Consider the following 20,953-nt stretch of genomic DNA (forward strand, 5'->3'; position numbering starts at 1 on the left):
GCTTACATTATTATGAGGGAAGATAACCTCAAGAGGCAAAGTTCAGAGGGTTCCAGTTCAAATCTAAAATCTCTAGTCCTGATTACAAAAGTTATCCCCTGCCTTCAAGGAGGTTACATTCTTATAAGGGAAGATAAAGGGGATAAAGTCCAGAGGGCTCCAGTTCAAATCTAAAACCTCCATCCCTGATAACATTCTTTGATGTCCTTATGGGTTTCAGTTTTCTAGTTTAAGTTTCATTTCTCCAATTAAATTTTTAGCATTCTGTGGAAATAGAATCCCCATCCAATTCTCATAATATCTTCCCTGTTGTTTTATCTGCTTCTGCTCAAAGCCTTTGAATTTCTTTCCTCCTAAGATTTTTGGTACTTTTTTTTTTTTTTGGTCTTCTTTTCTTTTATTGATTACTTTCTGACTTCCTGTTCTTCCATATTGGTTTCTTTGGAAATATAATCTCAAAACATCTCAACTTTCTCCTGGACAATTCATAGTTCACCAATCCAGGTGACTTTTGAGGAGATAGCTTGACCCCAGTGGCATTCTGGGTTCTTCAGGTGCAGTTGTACCTCCTACACACACCCATATCCACACCTTCCTCGCAGAATGTTTTACCCTGTTTTTATTATTTCTTAGTTCACTGATCCAATGATAAAGAGCATCACCAATGCTGCTGTTGTCACAGGCTGGGCAAAATCTTCTTAGCATTGGAAGGAAGCAGGAGTCAGGTAGATTTGAGTTTTATTACAAACTCAGACATGTGTACTGCTCTGTGAACTTTTTTCTCCACTCCTTATAAGAACTCTGTTGCAGCACAGAATGCTTCTGTGATATTCTCTATCACAGTCTCAGGAAACTTGTGCAGTTTGGAGTTTAGATCTCCATGACATTAGAAAGAGGGAGGCAATGTGAATTTATATTCTGTGCAGCCTTCTTGAAGGAAACATAATGGAAACAGGGGGAGGAAGTGTTGAATGAAAACCTGTTAGTTGTTAATTCAAGAAATTTTCACTTTCTTTTTTGTTATTAGTGTTCTATACTATGGAGATAGTGGAAATTACTTTATCTCTTATGTGTAATTTCTGTTTTGGAAAAGTTTGAGAGGTCCTGAAAATCAGAGAAAATATCTAGTCCTTCATTTTGCTGGTCATGTAACCTGGGAAGCCCATAAATAACGTTTTTTTGAAGCAGGTATCAAATGAAATGCTTGAAATAACATTTGTAAATGCACAATTTTTGTGCTCTGATTTTATTTATTTATTTTCTTCAGAGAAAAAGAGAGCCTATAAATATTGCTCTGAGAGTGTGTGTGTGCATGTGGTGTGTTCTGTTTTGAGTCCAAAGATTGAACTACTCCTCTCTAGCTTGACCTGGCTTCTGGAGTAAGAACCTGCTGCTTGGTGTTGCCATGGTTACTGGATTCTTTTTTTTTTTTCCCCCCCAGTACTGGCCTCCTCCTAGCATCAGGTTTCTGTACTCCTTAGTGATAGGGTCTGATCTTACTCCTCTTCTTCTCTCCCAAAGCCTTCTCTTGTGCTATTGCTGGCTCCCTCTTCCCCAATCATTTCCAGGGAATGTTCTGGGGAAAGGTTGATTAAGTGAGATAATTTTTTTTTTTTAAAGAGGAAAAAGTGAATGGGAGGCAACAAGCTCTCTTTACCCCATTAGGCTCAGCTTTTTGGTCCCTATCTTACTTGATCCTTGGGGACTAAGAAAAAGAAGTAAATTAATTAAGGAAATGTGGGGAAAACTGGACTTAACCTTAAACAGGAGAATGAAGGAATAGATTAGAGGATAGTTTGTTACAAGAATTTTTAATAAGAAAAAAGAGAAAAAATGAAAAGACCACTATGTCAGGAAAAAAGCAAGTACAGAAAGGAAAGGCCAAGGAAGAGAAGGTGGGGATGGAGAAGGAACGTGAGCAGGAGAAAGATCTTCCTGGATCCGAGAATTATGTAATTGAATTATCAAAGGCTTCTCCCATCATCCCCTTGGCACCAATCTCATCCTCACCCTTAGAGTTAGAGGAATCCTTACCTGCAAATGAAATTCTCGACTCCATCAAGCAAAAACTCAAAAGGGATTCCTTCTTTCTGAGATCGATGCGGACAATCAATACTGGATCCACTTTTATCAGGTAATGCTTTTGGGGAAGGAAGGAAGAAAGGAGGGGAGAAAAGGAAGAATAACTCTGAGGGGCAGCCATATCTGTCTCCATTTCCCCTGAGCTCCTTGAGCTTCTTAAGTCTGAAGTTCTTTCTCCCCTTCTTGCTCGCTCTGCAACAAGATGTAGGGATACCCTCTTGACAACTAGCAATCTTCAATGGCTTTGAGGCAGCCAGCAGTCTCTCCTGGTTAGGGGAGCTGGCAGTTGTCCTTCTTTCTGGTCCTTAACTCATGTGCACTTCTGGTTTGGGAATGAATGCAGTTTTCCTGATTTGGGGAATTAGTTGAGACTCCATAATCTTGACTTGCTTCAAGTTCTTCAGCCTTCCAGCTTCAAAAGAGAAAATGGAAATGCCCAACTCCATTTCAGGTTCCTAAAGGAGTAGACTTTAGGAAGACAAGAGATGAACTAACAGTCTCTATCATAACCCTATCCCCAGCTTGCTACACTAGAGGTTTTGGGGAATTTTCCATTGGGTGAGATAAAGGAAAATCTTTCTTGGTCCAGCTGAGTCATCTCTCTTGCAATAGGAGCATTCCTTCACTCTTTATTATCTGTGAGATGTATATATATATAAAATTATGACTTTGATGAGGTCAGGATAGCAATTCCTAGTTCAAAACAAACACATTATAAATTCACAATGGCCATTCTCTTTGCCAAAATTAGGTTTCTAAATAAACCTAATCTCTATAATTTCTTCTAAATGAGAAGAAATTACAGACAAAATGAAGAGATAAAATAGGCACCAGGAATGGCCAATATGAATAAGAGTTGGGAGAGCAATAGGGTTACCAAGAAATATGGAAGAATCCATTAAAGGAATATGCCATGAGGCTTGGGTATGCCATTGACTGGCAGGTTAGATGCATAGAGGAGTTTAATAGACTAACCAAAATTAGCTATATAATAAAGAGAAAGACACTATTAAAGGGAAGACACTATAAGAAGGAGAGAGAACTTCATAGTGGGTTTAGCAAAGATTTTCATCATGAGTAGATCTTTTGTAGAGGAAAAACAGCCTTGGAGGTTTCTCAGGACCAGGGAAGAATTAATTTGATAATTTAGAAGGGTCAAGGAAGAACTAGATGGAATACCCTAAAGATATGCTAATCAATATCTCACAGGTTATTAGAAATACCCAGAGTTTTTTTTTTTTTGGGGGGTAGATAGTGGAGGTTGATAAAATCTGGGAATTAATTATATCTAATAATAGTCAGATGGGCTTCTTCCTAACTGAGAAAGAGAGTAAGTCCACATGAATGTGGATAAATGGGTTTCTTCACTCTTTTGCTATGTGTGTTCAGTCTGAATCTGATGTTAGATGAGAAAGGGATCAAACTTTGGATATAGAGCTGGGGATGTCCCTTCTCTCCCCTCTAAAAGTGAGAAAGTGATCAGAAGTTTGATTGTACTAATCATATCCCCTAGACTAATAATATTTAAGGGAGAAGATAGATATAATTATAGCCTAGGACCTCTCTCTGTAGAATGCAGATTGGCCTCTGGTCCTAACTTCTCGTTTCCCTTTACAATCAATACCTGAATAACCAGAAACTACTAAGAACAGGTTTTTCTTTTTTTTTTCCCCATTCAGTTTTATTTTCAGTTCCAGACGCTTTCCCTCTTTCCACTTTCTTCCTCACCCATTGAAAAGGCAAAACCTATTATAAATATGAAGTCACAGAGCTTTACTAGTGATATCATTCTTTCTTTGATTAAACTGAGATTTTATCATCATAAAGGACTATTACTCTTGTGTATCATATCAACAATGTATCACATATTTTCAATCCAGGAGTAAAATGCTCTATTTTAGTTTAGAAGAAAATCTACTTTCCCTGGTTCTCTGGGAAGAAAGTAATCCTGCTCTAGTTTCAGGGTAACTGTTAGCTTACTCTTAGCCAGTTTAATTCCTTCTCACAAAATATTTATTATATAAAAGACAACATGAATAGTGAGCAAATACATTTATAAAAGCATATAGTGAAAGAAAAAATCAGGAAAGTGATGCAGATTAGTATAAACAAGAAAGAATACACACAAAAAAATGAGCCTTTTGACTTTGTGGAGCTCAGCTCAACTAAAAATAGAATAATCTTAGCAAAACCGTACTTTTTTTTTTAAATAAAATTTTATTTTATTTTCATGAAGATTTGCCTTCTATCCCTCCCATTTACACTCTGCTTCCTAGAATCTTTGAAAAAAGAAGAAAATCAAAATCTCTGCTACAAACTTTTATAGTCAAGCAAAACAAATTCTTGAGTTGGCAATGTCTTAAAAAAAATCTCATTCTGTACTCTGAGTCCATATCTCTGCAAGAATACGAGTAGCAGTCTTTACCATGAATCCTATGGAATTGTGTTTAGTCATTAAAATAGTTTATTCTTAGCAAACTTTAGTGATACAGGCACTAGAAATCAAAGAAAATGTTGGGATGGCAGGGTTTTTTTAAATGTGTTTGAGGCTCCAAGACTCACATTAACTAAGTTTTTTTCTCTCTTTCTAGCTGCCCTATTTGCTTCTCCTTCTGTTTTATCCAAGACTACATCAAATCCAAAGTCTCCCTCTATACATAGGGTTGTTCTTCAGCCTTCTCTTACAGTATGGCTATCACATTTCCATGAGTTATATCCACAAAATTTTGTGAAATGATTTGAAGTGCAACTACTCCTAAATCTCTTTTTGTTCTTTACCCATATAGTATGTTTCTCAATGAAATTTAAGCCCTATTTTGAAGATTACCAGTAGTAATATAATTAGTATGTTAAAAACGAGGCTTAAATAGCTTTTTATCCTGTGTCTTAGCACTAAACAATGTAAATAATTTTAAGGGCAAATTATACTTGAACTAGGCATGTATTTGTTTGGTTAAGCAAATTAAAAAGCATCTTTTTTTTTCATTTATTTTGTGAACTTCTAAAATGTTCATATCTAAAGCATAAGCATGACGCTTTCCAATCCCCCCAAAAAGTTATGGGTTTAGTGACTTTAATAAGTGTATAAATACACATTTTTAAAATATTGGTTAAGCAAACAAGATTAGAAGGGAATTAACAAACTGGGAAAACATCTTCACAATCAAAGCTTCTGATAAAGGCCTCATTTCCAAAATATATAGAGAATTGACTCTAATTTATAAGAAATCAAGCCATTCTCCAATTGATAAATGGACAAAGGATATGAACAGACAATTTTCAGATGATGAAATTGAAACTATTTCCACTCATATGAAAGAGTGTTCCAAATCACTATTGATCAGAGAAATGCAAATTAAAACAACTCTGAGATATCACTACATAATTGTCAGATTGGCTAAGATGACAGGAAAAGTTAGTGATAAATGTTGGAGGGGATGCGGGAGAACTGGGATACTGATGCATTGTTGGTGGAGTTGTGAAGGAATCCAGCCATTCTGGAGAGCAATCTGGAATTATGCCCCCAAAATTATCAAATTGTGCATACCCTTTGATCCAGCAGTGTTACTTCTGGGCTTATACCCCAAAGAGCTACTAAAGAAGGGAAAGGGACCTGTATGTGCCAAAATATTTGTGGCAGCCCTGTTTGTAGTGGCTAAAAACTGGAAAATGAATGGATGCTCATTAATTGAAGAATGGTTGGGTAAATTGTGGTATATGAATGTTATGGAATATTATTGTCCTGTAAGGAATGACCAGCAGGATGAATACAGAGAGGCTTGGAGAGACTTACATGAACTGATGCTGAGTAAAATGAGCAGAACCAGGAGATCATTATATACCTCAACAATGATACTGTTTGAGGATGTATTCTGATGGAAGTGGATCTCTTCGATAAAGAGAGCTAATTCAGTTTCTTTTTTTTTTTTTAATTTTAATTTAATTTTATTTAATAATAACTTTGTATTGACAGAATCCATGCCAGGGTAATTTTTTACAACATTATCCCTTGCACTCACTTATGTTTCATTTTTTCCCCTCCCTCCCTCCCTCCACCCCCCCCCCCAAGATGGCAAGCAATCCTATATATGTTAAATATGTTGCAGTATATCCTAGATACAATATATGTTTGCAGAACCGAACAGTTCTCCTGTTGCACAGGGAGAATTGGATTCAGAAGGTATAAATAACCCGGGAAGAAAAACAAAAATGCAGATAGTTCACATTCGTTTCCCAATGTTCCTTCTTTGGGTGTAGCTGTTTCTGTCCATCATTTATCCATTGAAACTCAGTTAGGTCTCTTTGTCATAGAAATCCACTTCCATCAGAATACATCCTCATACAATATCGTTGTCGAAGTGTATAATGATCTCCTGGTTCTGCTCATCTCACTTAGAGCTAATTCAGTTTCAATTGATCAATGATGGACAGAAGCAGCTACACCCAAAGAAAGAACACTGGGAAATGAATCTAAACCGTTTGCATTTTTGTTTTTCTTCCTGGGTTATTTCTACCTTCTTATCTAGGATATACTGTGGCATATTTAACATGTAAAGGACTGCTTGCCATCTGGGGGAGGGGGTGGAGGGAAGGAGGGGAAAAATCGGAGCAGAAGTGAGTGCAAGGGATAATGTTGTAAAAAAATTACCCTGGCATAGGTTCTATCAATAAAAAGTTATTTTAAAATATTGGTTAAAATTCAGTTAAAGGAAAAAGCACTTATATAGTGCCTACTATATGACAGACATTGTGCTAAACACTTTACAAATATTAAATACCTTAAATTTATTTATTTAAATTATCTGGTGTTCCTCTCTCACACTTTGGAAAATTTCTTTTTGGATGAAGCATGGATAACATGTAATTGTATAATTCTTTTTCTCCTTTAGAAATGAAAAGAAAAAAATTAGTATCTTCATTTCAGAGGCAACACAAAACACCTTATCGACGGTAAATGAAGTGCTTGGAAATATCAGATCTATTACGTAAGTAAGTAAGCTAAATGATATGTTATTGATTTCCAAAAACAATTTCTCACTTTTGGAATAGAATGCTTAGCTTATCACTTTACATAAAAAGTAGAAATTTGATGTTAGTAAAAGCTTATGTTTCATAACTATCCAGAAAATGTGTTTGTATTGAGTCATTTTCTAGAATAAATGGATAATTATTCATCCTTGATTTTGACAAGTTGCTTCATGTTATTTTTTTTATTTTAGTTGTTAAGTTCTGAATTTAAATGCCCTGAAAAAGGAGCATTTCCATGTATACAGCAGGACAATAAGGATTTGGTGTGTATAGTGCATATGTGCTCTTTTGTCCCTTTCAGATAAAAATGATGTCCTATTTCTCCAACCCTTCCTCCAGGTTAAACTCCATACTCTGTCATCTTAAAGTACCTTAAATACAACCTTAAGTCCAATTTAAGACTTGTTGTTGGGGAGTAGTCCTCAACCAACAGCAAACTTTCTTGCATTACCAAAAAAAAAAAAAAAATCCAAACTCCAAAACAAACAACCCCTCCCCCCCCAAATTACCTCTCAAGATACACATCATTTAGATCATAAAGGATGAAGTTAGGTTACCACGCTTATTTCATTCTGCTGTCCATCATCATGCAGAGGATCAGAACCTGCTGGGTTTTTTTTTAATTTTTATTTAATAATTACTTTATATTGACAGAATCCATGCCAGGATAATTTTTTTTACAACATTATCCCTTGCACTCGTTTCTGTTCCGATTTTTCCCCTCCCTTCCTCCATCCCCTCCCTTAGATGGCAAGCAGTCTTTTATATGTTGGATATGTTGCAGTATATCCTAGATACAATATATGTTTGCAGAACCGAACAGTTCTCTTGTTGCACAGGGAGAATTGGATTCAGAAGGTATAAATAACCTGGGAAGAAAAACAAAAATGCAGATAGTTCACATTCGTTTCCCAGTGTTCTTTCTTTGGGTGTAGCTGCTTCTGTCCGTCATTTATCAATTGAAACTCAGTTAGATCTCTTTGTCAAAGAAATCCACTTCCATCAAAATATGTCCTCATACAATATCGTTGTCGAAGTGTATAATGATCTCCTGGTTCTGCTCATTTCACTTAGCATCAGTTCATGTAAGTCTCGCCAGTCCTCTCTGTATTCATCCTGCTGGTCATTTCTTACAGAACAATAATATTCCATAACATTCATATACCACAATTTACCCAGCCATTCTCCAATTGATCAAATTAAAAAGCCTTTGTACAAATAAAACTAATGCAAACAAGATTAGAAGGGAAGCAACAAACTGGGAAAACATCTTCACAGTTAAAGGTTCTGATAAAGGCCTCATTTCCAAAATATATAGAGAACTGACCCAAATTTATAAGAAATCAAGCCATTCTCCAATTGATAAATGGACAAAGGATATGAACAGACAATTTTCAGAGGATGAAATTGAAACTATTACCACTCATATGAAAGAGTGTTCCAAATCATTATTGATCAGAGAAATGCGAATTAAGACAACTTTGAGATACCACTACACATCTGTCAGATTGGCTAAGATGACAGGAAAAAATAATGATGAATGTTGGAGGGGATGCGGGAAAACTGGGACACTGATGCATTGTTGGTGGAGCTGTGAACAAATCCAACCATTCTGGAGAGCAATCTGGAATTATGCCCAAAAAGTTATCAAAATGTGCATACCCTTTGATCCAGCAGTGTTTCTATTGGGCTTATATCCCAAAGAAATACTAAAGAAGGGAAAGGGACCTGTATGTGCCAAAATGTTTGTAGCAGCCCTGTTTGTAGTGGCTAGAAACTGGAAAATGAATAACTGCCCATCAATTGGAGAATGGCTAGGTAAATTGTTTTTGTTTTTTTGAAAAAAGAAAAGACAATCTCTTTTGAGCATGTTTCTTACCTGCATCTCTTGACTTAATTGTTTTTGCTTCTCACTGAAATCACAATTATGTGATTTTAGGAGATTATCTTAATAGTGCTGAAGAAGCCTCTCAGAGATAACCAAATTTAAGTTAAAATTTGAGTTCAGACAATGATGACTTCATGTTAAGTGTAATTTCTTACTTTTGTGACTGTTTCTGTAGAGTAACTTGCTACTGTCACGTACTTTTTTGATGAGTATTTTCGCATATTATGTCCTTTAAAATCACAAGATAACCCACACTTTTCTAGAAAAAAGCTAAGATTTAGAGAGATTTTCAGAAGTCATCTCTGTGTTTCAAAGGAAATAGTAATAATAATATTGTTATAACTAGCATTTATATGGTGCTTTAAGTTTTGAAAAATGCTTTACAAATATTACTTATGTCATCCTCACAACAACTCTGGGAGGTAGGTAATATTATTAAGCCCATTTTATACATGAAAAAACTGAGGAAGACAGAAATTAAGTGACTTGCTGAGGAGACACAACTTGTAAGTGTCTGAGGCAGGATTTGAATTCATCTTTCTGACTCCAGGTTCAGCCTCTATCCATTGCACCAGTCCAATCCAATAAACACTTATTAGCTACCTACAACATGCCAAGCTCTGTGCTAAGTACTGGGGATGCAATTAATAAAACGAAAGTCAGTCCCTGTCCTCAAGGAGTTTACAGTCTAAAGGGGGTGACAAACACAAGGAGACAGGAAAGCAAAGGAATGGAGGGGACAGAGAATGCATGAGAAATTTCATTCTGTGGAGTTGAAATGAGACAGGGCAGCAGGTACAAAGTGAAGTGATCTGAGAATATAGTTTCTGTATTTTTTTTTATCATAGTTTAGTTGTATGTATGATTCCACTGGGATTTTCTTGGCAAAGATGATGGAGTGATTTGCATTTTCTTCTCTAGTTCCTTTTACAGATGAGGAAACTAAGACTTGTGCAGAGTTGTCACATAACTTGTAAGTCTCTGAGGCCACATTTGAACCCACGAAGATAAATCTCACTGGCTTCAAGGCAGGTGCTCTATCCACTGAGCCACCTACCAGGCTCTTCCCTCTATAAAGGAAGGCATTGGTAGGAATTTAGTACCTCTCCAGCTTTCCAATTAGAGAATTAGAGGGGTAGAGGAAGGCTGAAGTGTCAATCAAGGCCATGAAAGAGGAAGAATATTTTATTACATCTTCTCCAGGACCTTTAATGGTAATTCTCCTTCCCCAGTTATTCAGATTTAAACTTCTGCCATTTAGGTGTGTCTATCTTATCAACATTTCATATTCAACATGTCCAAAAATGAATTCATTATTCCACCCTCTAAATCTGCTTCTTCCCCAGACATCCCTATTTCTGTGACAAACACCACACTCCTCCCAAACATCCAGACTTATAATATTGAAGTTGCTTCAGTTGTAGGAAAGAAGGGACAGATATGAGCTATGTTGCAGAGGTAGAGTTGATAAGACATGAAAACTGCTTAGATACAGGAAATGGAGGAAGGGGGGATATCAAGGATGACTCTCCCTTTTACAAATCTAAGTTCATGGAAAGATGGTTTGAGATGCTAAATAAAGGAATATCCATTTGTAATGATGTGAATTGCCCACAATGTCTATTTTGTAGAGAATAAAGACCATTGTTTTGTGATGTAAGATATTTGGAATATTATTGATCAAATAATTACCTTTCTTTGATGACATTGATGATAACTTTTGTTATCAAAGTACAGAAGAAAGTTTCATTAAATAGATTGGATGCCCATCAGTTGTGGGATGATTGAATACATACAGCATGTGAATGTAATGGAATATTATTGTTCTATAAGAAATAATGAGCAGGCTGATTTCAGAAAAGCCTGGAAAGATTTACATGAACTGCTGCTAAGTGAAATGAATAGAACCAAGAAAACATTGTACATAGCAACAGCAAGATTATGTGATGATCAACTGTGATGGACTTGGCTCTTTTCAACAATGAGGTGATTCAAAGCAATTCCAGTAGATGTGATGGAAAGAGCCATCCACATCCAGAGAAATGGATGGAGACTGAATGTGGATCAAAGCATAGTATTTTCACTTTTGTTGTTGTTTGTATGTTTTTCTTTTTCATGGTTTTTGCTTTTGATCTGATTTTTCTTATGCATCATGATGAATATAGAAATATGTTTAGAAGAATTGCACATATTTTAACCTCTATTGGGTTGCTTGCTGTGTAAGGGAAAGAGTGGGGGAAAGGAAGGGAGAAAAATTTAGCACACAAGGTTTTGCAAAGGTGAATGTTGAAAACTATCTTAGTATATATTTGGAAAAATACAAAGCTATTATTTTTAAAACGAAAGTGTTTTATTGGAATAAATACCTAGATATCTAAATTAAATTCTCATGATTGGTTCACAAACTGATTATTGATAGTGATTCAAATTTTGCTGAGTCCCTTGAAAGGAAAAGAAATTAGGGAATCAGATGAGAAATCTTGTGGTATTACAATATGACTTTAGTGATCTGTTGTTAATAAATGGCTTTCTCTGTATATGTGTTTTCTTGTATGAATTTGGGGGGATGTTTGGTATGTTGGAGTCTTGGGACCAGAGAACTGATTTGGTGGTAATAATCCTGTTACTACATTAAAAACTGTTCTACAGTATTGCTTCATTCTTCCCAATACTTTCTGAGCTATTTCCTATTTTCTTAGGCACATTTATGTCAGTCTGAGAAATCCAGACATTAATAGCAGTTAGATGCTTCTTGGCACTCAATGTACTTTTCTGAGTATTAGAAAAGTGTTGCACAATAGTCATAAATTCTTGGTCTTGAAAGGGTCTTAGAAGAATTAAACCTAACTCAATCCCTCCTTCTGAAGCCAGATTTTTCCAGAGTAAATATTAGTTATCCCTTTCTACACTGTGACTTCCTCCATCACAATTTTGACATCATATGTCAGCATAAGAATAAGGCAGCTAGGCAATGCAATAGATAGAGCATTGGGCTTGGAATCATGAAAACTTATCTTCCTAAGTTCAAATCTGATCTCAGATACTTTCTAGCTATGTGGCCCTTGGCAAGTCACTTAACCCTATTTCCCTCAGTTAACTCATCTGTAAAATGAGAAGAAAATGTCAAACCATGCTAGTATTTTTGCCATGAAAACCTCAGGTGGGATCAGGAAGAATCAGATATGATTGAAATGACTGAACAATAATAACAATGATAACTGATATCTCATTCCCTAATTTTATAATAGTGAACAATGAGTTTCAAAGTGGGTAAATGATTGTTTGCATCCATACAACTTGTAAGAGTGAGAGATGGAATTTGAACTCAGGTCTCATCACATCCAAGGATCTGGCTTTGAATCTCATCTCATCTGTTTTTGTTTGACCTCAACCTCTCTTGGACCTCTTGTTTCCAATGAGAGAATTTGAATAGAGTGATCTCTGTGATCACATCCATATTGAACTCCTCAGGAATGTGCTGGAATTGGCTCCAACCATTGCAAAATGATTAAAATTTCAGTGTGAACATTTACACTGCAAAAAAAGCTAGGCTTAATTTATTGCCTTCTTGATTGTCTCTAATGTTGATGATTTTGTCTCTAAATTTTTTTGGGGGGTAGGGGTTGTTATCCATTTAATGACACACCCCTGTTTTTCTCTGTATAAAGCAAGAGTATAAATTGGAGGCCTGCTAACTAGAGGATTATAACAACAGTACTATATGTTGATATTTATATAGTGCTTTAAAGTTTGCAGAATGCTTTATATCCATTATCTCAGTTGAATCTTACAGTATCCCCTGCCTATGATCCTGTATAGTCCCTCTATTCAGTATGAATGAGATGGTCATTGTAAACAAAGAAAAAAATTATTCATATCTTGCTTCTGTTTAGATGAGTGAATTTAAAAGATATTTATTTAACAAGAAATTGAAATCCAAAGTATAAGAAGAAATATGTTTAGATTTTTCCTTTCTGGTGGCTTATAAAAAATATGTGCAACTGATGCTTTCTCAGTTTCAGTCTACTAAACAGAATTTTTGGGGAGCATAATCACATCAATAGTGTCAAGGGAGAGAGTGAAACCAGATATTCCTGACTTTTTAATAAGTTTTTCTGCTTCTCAGTTCTTACTTAACTATTCTACTCCAGTTCTCATTCTACTGTTATTCCTCATTTTTGTTGCTGATAACACTGTTCTCAGAAATAATGTCATTTAGGAGCAGCTATATGGCACAGTGGATAGAATATGCATCTTGGATTCAGGAGGATCTGAATTCAAATGTGACTCAGACACTTAATGCTTTCTAGCTGTATGAACCTGGGCAAGTCACTTAATCCCAATTACCTTGTAAAAAAAAAAAAGAAAGAAAGAGAAAAGAATATAAAAGGAAAGGAAAGGAAAGGAAAGAATAGAAAAGGAAAGAAAAGAAAAGAAAAATAATGCCATTTAGCTCCCACCACTAACAACTAATGATATCTATCAGAAGATTAGTTGTCACTGGTTCATATGGGAAGATTTTCCAAGTATATTTAGAGCTCAAAATGTGCCTTTGTAATCAATAAGCCTTCATAGTCTGCCCCATCCCAGGCTTACAGCCAGAAGTGCTGTAAGAATGTTTAATTTGTATCTTTAAGACACATAGCCTTTGGCCATTGTATCATTCATATTAGCTTTTCTTGCTAAATCTAGTTCCTTGAGGTGTAGCAAACCATTCTCTCCCTGAATTATTCCCTACCCTCATCTTCCCCCTTTTCCCAGGATAGTGGAGCCAGACTATTCAAATTATTTAGGGCTGCTTCCAAAGCCTCTCAAAAAGGAAGGAAATTCTGCTTTCCTGTACCTTTCCCTAGAGAGATACTCTTAACTCCACTTTTCCTTGATAAGATTTTTAAGTGATATAAGAATTAAATTTGGAAGTTATGCTGACTCCTGCATAGAAAGACAGAACATGTTCTTCTCTATAATCAGAAGTTAATACTTCCTATCACATAAAGAAGTAAATTCAATGAGTAGCATTGTCATAAATAAATTTTTTCATTAAAAAAAAAAGTTTATTTCCAGAGAATAGTTTAAACATGATATTTTGGGCTCACTTCCTACTTCATATTAAGGGGAAAGAATGTTATAAAACTGAAAGTGTTTTAGAAATGTGAATTGTTATAAGTAAAGGTACCTAATTCTACAATTTAATTTCATTGACAGATTAAAAGACAAAATAATCCCCTCACATATATCTGAAAGAAGCACAGCGTAAGTTGTTTTTTATATATATAAGGGAAAAGTCTCTTAAGAATTCAAAATATATAGAAGGGGATCATTCATATAAATATGTTGTTTACTGCACGAATAGGATAAACTTAGTAAAGAACTCTCATAAGAAGAAACTGGGGACTTGATCTATGCCCTAATTGTGACTTGAGACTTTGCAATAATAAATTGAGCTACATCTAAAAGCTTTGATTGTTTGATTATGCTAGATAAATATTTCTCTCCTGTCTTTGCCACCTCTCCACATAGCTTTTCATTAATATTTAAGCACTGAATATGGTAAAGAGTGTTATTATTTTTTTTTTCTGAGATAATATTTAGTCTCTGGGTAAATTAGAACTCCCCAGATAATGGTGGTGGAAGCTTCTGTTTTAGGGTCTATATAATCTTGTGTTTTGCAGTTTGCACTTTGCACTCCTATACTGATGATACCTTGTCTGTTGACAGTTGCCCTTTTTTATGAGATCAGAATAAATCCTTTATTATTTTTTTTTTTTTGAGAATCCCTGATTTTAATTTGGGTTGGGGTCATAGCTGTCCCACACAGTTTTGGGGACTCATGCTAGGATATTTCCTGTTTGTGAGAGTCTCTTCCATATTGAATTCTTGAGCAGTTCTCCAGTGGTCCTTGGACTCGACTTGGGAACTCCTGCTCCAATCGGGTAAATTCCCAGAGAGAGACACTCAGTGAAAACAAAAACAGAAGTGAGTTAGCAAAGATAGAAGATTAATTTGGCTTAGGAGATAAGCCAGTTAAGAAAAGTTTAAAATTGGGTAAATTGTGCACAACCCAGGTGGAGCAAGAAACTGGTGAGGGAAGAGAGACTCTAAGCAGTTAAAGTGTGTAAGAGGACTTTCCCTTTGCCAAGAACTGATGAGCTGTCTGGATGAATGGGATTGGAATTGGGAAACTGTAAGCAGTTTGAGTCAGTAAAAGGCTCCGATTTCCCTTTGCTATTGGGAAATTCTAAGTAGTTAAGAGTCCATAAAGGTGCTCCGATTTTCCTTTGGTAAGATCAAGTGAGTACTCCACCAAAGATGATAAGATACTCTAAACCAAGAAACAATCTAAGATAGCTGGCTCAAAAAAACCTATCTAATGTGCTCTTTAAGAAGAATTGGGATGAAGTACCATAATGGATAGGGGTTAAATACTGTTGTTTTGTTTGGGTAGAAGCCCCACTCTGAGGGACTGGTTGTCTATCAGCTAACTTGAGTTTCTTAAAGCTTTTTTGCATATTCCCCTCCCTTTTAGAAGGACTTGAAAGGGAGTTTTCTGCCCTTAAATTTTGAGGCTGTGTGTGTTTAAATTGGAATTCTGATTCTGAAATTGTATGAGATAATTACTATTAACTAGTGTGTGCTAAAATTGTGAATTTGTTTATTCTGGTATAGGATTTTAAAAATATGTATGCATTGATATTGAAGTATCACTACTAGAAGTTTAAATCTGTATTTGATTTTAAGTTTAAAAAAATTTTGGAGGGGGTTATTGAAACAATGTTCTCTGGTACTATTGATTAGAGAAATGCAAATTAAGACAACCCTTGAGATATCACTACACACTTCTCAGACTGGCTAAGATGACAGGAAAAGACACGAATGAATGATGGGGGGGGATGTGGGAAAACTGGGAAACTAATACAATGTTGGTATTGTACAATGGTACAATGCTAGATCTGAACAGATCTAGCCATTCTGGAGAGCAATTTGGAACTATGTTCGAAAAGCTATCTAACTGTGCATACCCTTTGACCCAGCAGTATTTCTACTGGGCTTACATCCCAAATAGATCTTAAAGGAGGGAAGGGGACCCACATGTGCAAGAATGTTTGTGGCACTCCTTTTTGTAGTGTCTAGAAAATGGAAACTGAGTGGATGCCCATCAGTTGGAGAATGACTGAATGAGATATGGTATATGAATGCTATGGAATATTATTGTTTGGTAAGAAACGATCAGGAGGATGATTTCAGAGAGGCCTAAATCTCTTACATGAACTAATGTGAAGTGAAATGAGCAGAATCAGGAGATCATTGTACATGACAACATCAGTATTATACGATGATCAATTCTGATGGACGTGGCTCTTTCCAACAATGAGATGATTGAGGTCAATTCCACTTGTTCAGTGATGAAGAGAGCCATTTACATTCAGAGAGAGGACTGTGGGAACAGAGTGTGGATCACAACGTAGCATTCTCACTTTTTGTATTGTTGTTTGCTTGTATTATGTTTTCTTAATTATTTACTTTCTTTTTTTGGTCTGATTTCTCTTGTGCAACAAGAGAATTGTATAAATATGCTTATACATATTGGATTTAACATATATCATAACATGTTCAACATATATTGAATTGCTTGCTATTTAAGGGAGAGGGTGGAAGGAAGGAGGAGGAAATCTGAAACACGAGGCTATGCAAGGGTCAATGTTGTCAAAATATCTATTCATATGTTTTGAAAATAAAAAGCTTTATTTAAAAAAAACAGATGAAGTTCTCTGGTAACTTTACCTAAAGAGGTCACTGTTTGTTTCTCTTAATTAGATGAAATATATTTAAGCTACTATGTTGTTTGCTAAATTGCATATCAGGCAATTTATAAAAATTCTATGAGCTATGCTGTAACATTTTGTCAGTCCTGATGGATATATGGTATAGATTTTGTGAAATTTGGTCCAAAGTTAATTATATATTACCTGTATTCTAAATATTAAGGTTTGACTTGCTTTCTCCTTTTAACAAAGAAATAAAAGCAAGAAAATTGGGCATGTAGGGATATGTATGATTGCAAAACAAATTGTAGCTGAAAGAAGTGTTATATGTCTAAAGATAAATAAGAAGGTATTGAGGAGTTGTCCCTGGCTCCAGAATATTCAAGTTAGGTTTTACTGAAAAGACACCAGTGGGAGAACTGAGGTATTTACTAATTATAGTGAATTATTTGATAGGATGAGTGGAAGCTTTCTTCTGAGCTCTACTGCCTTAAGAAGGGTTACTGAAATAACACTGGAACAAATTTATGGATTGGTAGAAACTAATGATTCTGATAATAGAACATATTTTACATCCAAGGTTTTATAAGAAATAATGGGGAGGGATTGCAAATTTAGTACTGAGTGGCAATTCCATACATCTGGGCATCTGCCTTCATCAGGGAAAATGGAAAGAATGTATCAGATTCTTAAGAAATGGGTTACTCGGACAATTTTCAGATGATGAAATTGAAACTATTTCCACTCATATGAAAGAGTGTTCCAAATCACTATTGATCAGAGAAATGCAAATTAAGACAACTCTGAGATACCACTACACACCTGTCAGATTGGCTAAGATGACAGGAAAAAATAATGATGAATGTTGGAGGGGATGTGGGAAAACAGGGACACTGATACATTGTTGGTGGAGTTGTGAACGAATCCAACCATTCTGGAGAGCAATCTGGAATTATGCCCCAAAAGTTATCAAACTGTGCATACCCTTTGATCCAGCAGTGTTTCTATTGGGCTTATACCCCAAAGAGATACTAAAGAAGGGAAAGGGACCTGTATGTGCCAAAATGTTTGTAGCAGCCCTGTTTGTAGTGGCTAGAAACTGGAAAATGAATGGATGCCCATCAATTGAAGAATGGCTGGGTAAATTGTGGTATCTGAATGTTATGGAATATTATTGCTCTGTAAGAAAGACCAGCAGGATGAATACAGAGAGGCTTGGAGAGATTTACATGAACTGATGCTAAGTGAAATGAGCAGAACCAGGAGATCATTATACACTTCGACAACAATACTGTATGAGGATGTATTCTGATGGAAGTGGATTTCCTTGACAAAGAGACCTAACTCCGTTTCAATTGATAAATGATGGACAGAAGCAGCTACACCCAAAGAAAGAACACTGGGAAATGAATGTAAACTATTTGCATTTTTGTTTTTCTTCCTGGGTTATTTTTACTTTCTGAATCCAATTCTCCCTGTGCAACAAAAGAACTGTTCGGTTCTGCAAACATATATTGTATCTAGGATATACTGCAACATATTTAACATATATAGGACTGCTTGCCATCTAGGGGAGGGGATGGAGGGAGAGAGGGGAAAAATCAGAACAGAAGCGAGTGCAAAGGATAATGTTGTAAAAAAATTACCCTGGCATGGGTTCTGTCAATAAAAAGTTATTATAAAATAAAAAGTAAAAAAAAAAGAAATGGGTTGCTAAAATTGATGTTAGATACTAAATTGCCTTGGACCAAATGTTTGCTTGTGGCTTTACTTAAGAAAAAGAACTGTCCTCAGATTGATCTGGGATTTTCCCCATATGAGATTAATTTATTTTATTTTGGAAGAGAAAGGGAAAGGACCCTCTTTTGAAACAAAGGATAAGTTTTTAAGGAATTATATACTAGCAATGTCCTCATCACTGTTAGCCTTTAGGAAGCAAGGATTGCTGGCCCAGCCACACCTTTGGAATTTGCACTTCCAGGAGAGTGGATGCTTATTAAGTCTTGGAAGAAGCAGAATGAAAAGGACTTGACCTGATGTTATGGATGATTGAGACAGCAGTCTGGAGGCTGAGAACGCCAGGGTTAAAGGAGCTGTGAAGGAACCTCAAAATGAACTGTTAAGGACAATTTATAATCTCTAAAATTGACTTTGCACCAGGGCAATTAAGAATGTTTTGTTGGGAGGAGAGATTAATTGTGCTTAGAAGAATTTTAATAATATTGGTATTGTGCCTGTTATTTATATTTCTGGAAATGTTTATAGGGACTCCTCAATTGGAGGAAGTTGAATTAACGTTTTTTGGATGAAGAAATAATGTTAATTCTGATAGGGTTCTTTAATGTGAAATTAGAACAGTATATTCGATATTCCATATGAGTTATAATTGGTTGTATTGAATCATCTTAAAGCTCTTCCCATTGTTTAGAGAGATTTTGAGAACAGTAGTCTGTCTTTGTAAAACTCTTCTATTTAGATATGAAGATCACCTGTGAACTTTCTAGGATGAATCTCTTATTGTTATCATTGTAAGGTCATAGTTAATATTTACTTAGGATATGTGATCCTTGAGAATTAAATTCACATGAAGGATCAAAGGATTAATGAGACTTGTTATTTGAGATAAAATCTCTTGGGATTGTAACATATTATTTGGAGTTTTGAATTATCATTGTCTAATGGATCATCAAGTCAGTAATCCATCATCTGAAAGGAATATGCCATCAAGCTATACACTTTCCTCTACAAGGAATGTGATCCCGAATTATTAAAGGTGGAGGTTAGTATCTGGGCAAGAGTTGGAAGGACAATGACAACTTCCACTTAAGATGGGATCCTTCTGACTCAGTTTCTCATTGGTGTTCCTTTGAATAAGGACGCACTAATTATTCCTGAGTCTGGTTATCAGATGACATTGTTCTTACATACAGTTACCTAAAAATTACCTAAAAAGTCATACAGAACAAAGGATGCTTTATCTTATCGTGTGTGCTTTTACACTAAGAACTGAAGGACCAGTTTTTGATTATAATCACATCCCTGCTTTTTCCTCTTATAGTAAATTTCTATAATGGCAAGTAGTCAGTAGAAGCTATGAGCATAATTCAAGTGTATACAGTCTTGTAGCTTCCTGTCTGAAAATATATGATCATTATATCCTAAATAAGTAGGTAAGTAAGTATTTGGCCTAGTCATCTATCTGTTGCTAGATTCCTTTTAGCATTTCTGTTGTTGCTGACTTTCCTGATAGGAATCTTTATTTGTGATGTAGATGTTATGTAGTAGATTACCTACTCTAATTACAGGGGACACAAATGGTTGGGGTGATAGATGCAACAAGGGGGAGTTGGTGGTACAGAACCCCAATCTGAATGCTGAACAGGCTCATTAAACTCCAGGCCATGGTTGAAATAATTACTAACCAAAGAAAGGCCCTGGATTTGTTAGCAGATCAGGCCATTTAGACTAGAGAAAAACTACTCCAGCATTGACAGTATTAGACTACTTGTTGGCTGAAAAAGGTGGAGTTTGTGGGAAATTAAATATCCATTTGCTGTGTGAAAATTGATGATAATGGATTAGTATTGAAGGAAATTGCCAAAGACATCAAAAAAATTGGCCCATGTCCCATTCCAAACCTCATCTCTTGCCATTTAATACCTTTTGATGGTTTTGGTCTGGAGGCAACTGGTAGAAAAAGGTTATTTGGGTCCTGCTGATAACTTTTAAGTGGAGTCATACTAGCCCCTGTCTGTCTCCCCTGTGTGATCCAGTTTATACTGTGTTCACAGTGATATAGTGTACAAAGTACAAGGGTAGTCAGACATCATTAGTCAAGGTGGTGAAGACTGAACAACTTGGAGGGAGGAGTCCAGTTAGACTTGGAGTATTAAAAGGACAAGGATGGACCCCAGGAGAGAAAAAGGACAAACCAGGTCCAGAGGGATTAAAGACTGAGAATGAAATGGTTGAGGAAATGTATCAAGAATAGTGTGAGAGGTCTTCAAAGGTTAATAAATAGAGAGGAGGGATTGAATGGGATAAACCTAGTGAAGACTTCTCATAAAAATGTGGCCTTCACCTATGCCCTAATTGTGATTTGAAATTTTGCAATAACAAGTTGAGCTATAACTAAAAGCTGCAAGTGTTTGATTATCCTAGATAAACATTTCCTCCCCTCACCCCCACACCT

The 20,953-nt window shown here is 35.8% G+C and overlaps 1 protein-coding gene across 1 annotated transcript in view; it reads left to right on the forward strand.

The window, feature by feature from the left end:
* Positions 1-1,471: 1,471 nt before the first annotated feature.
* Positions 1,472-20,953, forward strand: part of LOC127557388 (phosphatidylinositol 3,4,5-trisphosphate 3-phosphatase TPTE2-like) — an 89,326-nt gene continuing 69,844 nt past the window's right edge. Inside the window, exons 1-3 of the mRNA XM_051990724.1 lie at positions 1,472-2,134; positions 6,972-7,067; positions 14,204-14,251. Of these exons, the coding sequence (XP_051846684.1) occupies positions 1,848-2,134; positions 6,972-7,067; positions 14,204-14,251 (431 nt within the window). The 5' untranslated portion in view covers positions 1,472-1,847. The remainder of the gene's footprint in view (positions 2,135-6,971; positions 7,068-14,203; positions 14,252-20,953) is intronic.

The sequence above is a fragment of the Antechinus flavipes genome, chromosome 3 (assembly GCF_016432865.1).
Source record: "Antechinus flavipes isolate AdamAnt ecotype Samford, QLD, Australia chromosome 3, AdamAnt_v2, whole genome shotgun sequence".
NCBI classification, from domain to species: Eukaryota; Metazoa; Chordata; class Mammalia; order Dasyuromorphia; family Dasyuridae; genus Antechinus; species Antechinus flavipes.